Source organism: Arachis stenosperma, chromosome 10 (genome assembly GCF_014773155.1).
Source record: "Arachis stenosperma cultivar V10309 chromosome 10, arast.V10309.gnm1.PFL2, whole genome shotgun sequence".
In the NCBI taxonomy this organism is placed as follows: domain Eukaryota; kingdom Viridiplantae; phylum Streptophyta; class Magnoliopsida; order Fabales; family Fabaceae; genus Arachis; species Arachis stenosperma.
This window is the reverse complement of record NC_080386.1, coordinates 116,809,989-116,816,408: the sequence shown is the minus strand read 5'-3', so window position 1 is coordinate 116,816,408 and position 6,420 is coordinate 116,809,989. Positions and strand designations below refer to the sequence as shown.

Genomic DNA, 6,420 nt, shown 5'->3' with positions numbered 1-6,420 from the left:
CAAATTTTTAAAAAATCCAGTTAGCTATTTCAAAAAAATAACCATCTAAAATCCTAATTTACTAAAACATTTCACTTTAGTACTCTCTTTTTCAACCGGCCGCCACCCACCTTCATCAATAATCATCCCATTTTACTGTCGTTACTTGGCTTGCCACATGCCACTCACCTTTAGTAAAAATAACCATTCACTTAAGGATAAAAATAATCATCCGCATACCTAATGAATTGAACATTCAACATATTTTAATTATATATAACTAAACCCAATCCAATCAAAATAATCATCTACATAAAAATTAAAATAACCATCTGCATACCTACTAAAATGACCATTAAAATAGAAGAAGAAGATGAATAAATAAAAGAAATAACTTTGATCATCCAATAGTTTAATTTTTATTAAAAAAAAGAAAAAATGTATAATTTGACGGAGTCTTATGATTTGATGTAACCATAAAAATGGAGAAACAAAAAATAGAAAAAAAAACTTGAACAGATGAGGAGACATGAGTGAGATTCAAAAGTAAGCAATTGAGTGTTTAATTTGATATTGTTTTCAGCACGCGTACGTTACATCTACCATACTCACACGGTTAATTCAAACAGCGGCGTCGTTGAACTTTTGGCGGCTTATGTAGAAACCCGTGACAGCATCGTCTGCGACAGCGTCGGCGGCACGGATACGTGAAGGGAAGGAAAGAGTTATATTCACGGTGAGACTCCGACGGCAAAGGGAGCGGCGCGGCGCTGCTCCGGGAGTGCGGGACGTCGCTAACCGCGAAAGGGGGATGACACTGCTTTGGAAAGAGGATGGCGGTGCTGAGGTTTGGATTACCTGATCGCCGGATGGTTGCCGCCGACTATAAGGAGAGATCGAGGGGAACTGTGAGGTGCAGAGTGGGTGTAGGTAGCAGATGGAGGGTGACGGCTCTGTCAGAATTTGGGTGTAAGGATTATATGTAGTGTGAATTAATTTAACTACTAATTCTAATTTTTTAAATTTAAAAATCTGAATTTAAATAACTATTAAATAATTAATTAAAAATCTGATTTTTAATTTTTAAAATATATTTTTTTTAAGCCTATTATACATATTGTACACTAAAACTATCGACTCCCCATTCTTTCTCATAAAATAAAGATGATGGTGTATGTATAAAAGGAAGAAGGTGAATAAATGTAATTAAGAGAATAAATTTTACAATCAATTCTTAACAGTAAAAATGAAAAGCAAAAACTGCTTCAAATAAATGTACATTTGAGGATAAAAATTATATTAAAAAAAATCAGCCAAACAAGTTTGATCTAACCTTCAAGACTCTTGAACATATATTCATGCTTCTAAACACTTAAACCAAACATACATTTGCTTCACTCGTGAATAGTACACTAAATAGTAATACTTTCCTTAATTAATTATTAAGAGGACATTTGGTAAGAGTGGACAAATCTGCACTAATTTCTATGGTTTAAGATGATTATTGATATGAAAGTTAATTAGTTATTTTGTTGTAAGGATGTGAGAATCAGATCGTTCGGTCATCAAATTGTTATAATTATTGGTTTATTAGTTTATTAATCTAACCGGTTCAACATCATATAAATAGCAAATAGAGATCAAGTCGTGAAAGATTCTTCAGGGGCGGTTATCAAGATTCACAAAGATAGCAAGCTCGTAGTAATGAATAGAAGAAATTATATAATTTGGTCAACAAACCTCATATTTTCAACTAAACATGTCACTAATATCTCAAGTGCTCAGCTTCAAGATAACGGTAACCTTGTTCTTAAGGATGACAATACTGGAGAGAAACAATTTAGGAGAGTTTCACCCACCCTGTAGACGCAGTTGTGCTAATGATGAAAATCAGGGCGAACAAGTTCACAGGCAATAAAAAGATTTAAAAAATAAAGAACAAGTGAGCTATGAGTCATTGACCTTCGATCGCAGAAGAAAACGAACGGCGATAGACCACGGCGATAAGATGACAATAGACGATGGTGACAATACGACGGAAGTTCAAGGTCGTCCTCCTTGACATAGCGACGACAGAATTTCGCAACTAGTGTTTTGTGATGCGGTTAACAGAATGAATTAGTGGTGGACGGATGGATGGACAACGGCTTTGAGTGCAACGGAGGTCGACAATGTGCCACTTCTTGTGCCATGGTGATGGCTAGGGGTTTTTGGCTCCATTTATTTCTGAATGAAAGAAAAAAGGGAAAAAGGGCTAGGTTTTTCACCGTGTGCGTTGATTCTTTTTTTTTTTTAAAATTGATCAGATTCCAATTCAGTCCAACTGTTTATTTTTCGGTCGATTCAACAATTTTTTAGCAATTTTTAGAATAATAATTTTTCAATATACACAGAACCGCAAAATTTACTAATTCACAATCAAATCGGTTTGATTGACCAATCTGATTTTGAAAACCATGCTTTGTTGTCAATATTAATATAATTTTTTTTGTAAGTTAATTCTTAAATTAATACTAAAAGTTACATGTGTGCCTCAAGATGTCAATATTATATTATTATATAAATTATGAGGCACAAACAATGCAAGTTGTATTTTGTCATATCATATTATCGTCCATATTAACATATCAAGTATATATCATCATTTCATTATGTGTGGTTGATATACTACATCAACATGTTGATAATGAAAAATAATTAAAAAACTCATGCATGTTACAACTGTCACTTTTAAAGATTAAATTAAAGAAATTAAAATTTTGGTATTAAATTAATATGTTCAGAAACTACTCTTATTATTAACTTTTTTTTTATACATAAAAATGTAGTAGTTATATAAACATGATGAACTATTTAAAAGTTGTTAACTATTATCTTAGTACAAAAATATCTTCACTTAGTTACTTTATATGAGAAATAAAACAAGAGATTCAGTTATACAAACAAGTAACTGAATCAGTGGAAGTAGGTACCTTGTAGCTTCTTCTCGACCCATGAAGGCGACAAAACAGGACTCATATCATAATCCCTAACTTTAACCCTCCCTTCCCTACCACTGCTACTTATTGTTGCATCATATTCCAAACACATCTTTTCATCATTATCTTCACTCAAAATCTTAATCCTCCAAACCTTAAATGTTTGGTCCAAACTAGCACTATAAATCAAGAAACCCAAAACAACCTTTTCCATCTGGAGGCACGCCGCCAGACACCTGACGGGTCCACGGTGTCCGTCAAGAACCGCCAAGCACTCGTGGTAGCAGCTGCCTTCCTCCCTCCTCCACACCCTAATGGTGGTGTCTTCCGAGCCGCTGAATACAAGATTACCAACCGTTGCTAAGCAAAGAACCGCGAACCGGTGGCCCTGCAAGAATCCTCCGTGGTTGAACCGGTAGCATAGCCTCTCTTTCTCCCAGAAGTTGATCATTCCGTCGGAGGAACCTGAATAGAGGAAGCAGTGGTTGAAGGAGGAGCTTAGAGCAAGTGCATTCACAGGTGAAGGTTGGAACTTCAACGTCATTGTCAAAGTGTGCGAGTCTTCCGTGTATACCTACCGTACATAATTCAGTACCAATATAATTCAATATGAGTAGATAACAAAAATAAATTCTCCATAAAAGATTACAAATCACAACTTTTTTTATTTTTATTATTTTTTTAAGAACTTCGTTAAGTAACTAACACCTAACTAGCTAATTACCAGCTAACTTATTATTAATTAATAATTATTTAAAGTTAACGGATTAAGAATTGTTTATCTGTACTATTTTTATAAATATAAATTAAGAGCTTTTAGGTGTTTTTTGAGGACAAATGAAAATTTTTGTTTTATTCTATACTATTATAGAAAATTTGAGTTGCCCTGTTAACTACGGTTGGACTGTCAATAAAACTGATAAAAAGGTCGAATTTTATGCACTTTATCGAAGTCAAGCATCGATAGTAATAATATTCTTGTAGTACTATTTATGTATGAAATATCAGCAATATTAAAAAAAAATAATTAGTTAAGAGTTAATTTTTCGTATTTTAAAAATATAATTTTAAACAATAAAAATAATCCACATTGAATGTTACAACATAAATAAGATATTTCTTATATCAATATAATTGGATTATGTTATTTTTTATAAACTTTAATTACATTATTTAAAAAATTAAATTATAAATGCAAATATGTAATCATTTCATATGTCAACAGTCAATATATTTTATAGAGCTAATTGATAGGTATTTTTAGTTTAATTTTCATATAATACAACGCATAATACATAAATACAATTAAGTGAAAGTTCACGTGCAATCAATTTTACATAAAATTATTTTTAAATTATTAACATGTGTTATTATTTGATTTGATAAAAAAAATTAATTTATTTTATATAAATGATTATTTTAAAAGATTAGTTTGGATATATCAAATAACCACTTTTAAAAAAAATTCAATTTTTTTACGTATTATTTTTAAATGATAAATTTTGTACGTTCTTTTTTTTCATCTTTTTTTATCAAATTTTTTTAATTAAATTTATCTTTTATTTTTATTTATTTAATTCTCATAAAAAATATATATATAAATTGTTTGAAAAGGTAAAATGTAGTATTCTAACAAAAAAATACACTCATATCTTTTTGTTCGTATAAAAATGATGAAGGAGAAAAAATTAGAAATTGAAAAAGAAAAAAGGAAAAAAAATTAAGATTCACATAAAAGGAGAATCGAGTTTGTGATACAAACAAAAAATCATCATAAAAAACAAAAATTAAAGAATATATTTGAAATAAGAAATTTGATTAAGAAATACGAATAAGAAAAATATACTCAATTAAAAGTTTGAGATCAGTTTTAAAAAAATTGAAAGAGAACAAATTTTAAGAGAATAATAAAAAAATAAAAATAACTGTTTAATCCAATTTAAATTAATTTTTTTAATTAAACTATTTATATATAATAAATTATTTTTTTCAAACCAAATAATAACAGAGGTGAGTAATCTAAATATAATTTTATGTGAAATTGACTGCTAGTAAATTTCTGCAATACAATTAATTAGAAATTTAGAAAGTTAAGATAATATAAAAGTAATATTAGAGAGAAATGTGCATATATATGATGATGATAAGTGTGTACCCTTCTCCATATCTTGACTGATCCATCAGAAGATGAAGTGAAGAGGCAGCCATCGTCTTGGTTGACCAACATGGAGTTTATGTTATCTTCATGTGCAAGAAACGAGTCAACGCATTTCCTATCAGAGACCCTCCAAGCCTTCACCGTTCTATCGTGTGACCCAGTGTACAATAGCCCCTCCGAATGGTAATAAGCCATGCAAGAAACATTCTCCTTGTGCTTTGGATTTTGCTGGTTCCCTCTTGGGAACAACAGGAACGAGCTTTTCCTAGGTAGCGTACCCACCTAAAAAATTGTTGGATATATCATGTTTTGTTTAATTTTAATAAAGATTTGTACTCTCTCTTCCCAAAACAAAATGTATATATTTTAACGTGTATCAAAAAGTGATGTAAATATGATTTTTCCACGACGAAAATTTATATACAATTATTTTTACGTGTTTAACTAAATTATTATTTATAGTTTTAAATTATTAATTTTACGTAAGTATAATTCAGCGTGAATTTTTAACATTTTCGATAAAATCTACCATTTTTTATCGGTGAATTCTAAATACTAAATACTAAAAATTAAATTTTAAATTTTAAATTTTAATAATAGAAAAATAAAATATTAATCCAAAATGTTGACTAAAATTGATAAGACATGTTGGCCTTAACAATTCTATTTTCGATATTTATACATGAATAAGATGAGATATTATTTATGCATGATACGGGTACCTACTTTCTTGGATTTGAAAGTGTCCGATACAGTGAAGTTCCATATCCTGATTTTGTGGTCCTTGTGGGTGGAGAAAAGTGTGTTGCTATAAGCCAATATGGCTCTAACCTCACCAGAACTCGCCTTGAGGTACCCTTTGTCCATACAATCGGGTTGCTTCCAGACGCGAATTCTGGTGCTGTTAGAGCCAGTAAACACCAATCCCTTAGAAGCCGCTATGGCATAGATGTTGCCCTCGTGGCGGTGGAGGGAGGCTATGCAGTGGTAGAGCAAGGAAGGCGAAGGGTTTGGCGGCGGCGGAACGGAGGAAAGTGTCCATGGTGAGTCCGGACACGGGTGTGTCGGCGAAGACATCATAGGAAACATAGTTGTAGTTGTGTTTTCAGATGTTGAGGTTCTTGGAGAACTAAATTGAACATTGTTAACATCATCTTGTGGTGGTTGTCGTGTTATGGTGATGTCTCTATGGGTTTGAATACGAAGGTGATTGATGTTTGGAGATTTTTGTTGTTGGAATTCGTTGTTATTTTCGGTATCAGTCATTAGGGAAAGGAGAGATTTTTTGTTGCCATAGAAATCCAT

General features: G+C 31.5%; 1 protein-coding gene across 1 annotated transcript; it reads right to left on the bottom strand.

Moving 5' to 3' along the window:
* Positions 1-2,934: 2,934 nt before the first annotated feature.
* Positions 2,935-6,420, bottom strand: LOC130957540 (protein JINGUBANG-like). The gene is made up of 3 exons (XM_057884386.1): positions 5,842-6,420; positions 5,113-5,397; positions 2,935-3,531 (listed from the first exon to the last, which is right to left on the bottom strand). Exons 1-3 carry the CDS (start codon positions 6,418-6,420, stop codon positions 2,935-2,937), a joined length of 1,461 nt encoding a protein of 486 aa, XP_057740369.1.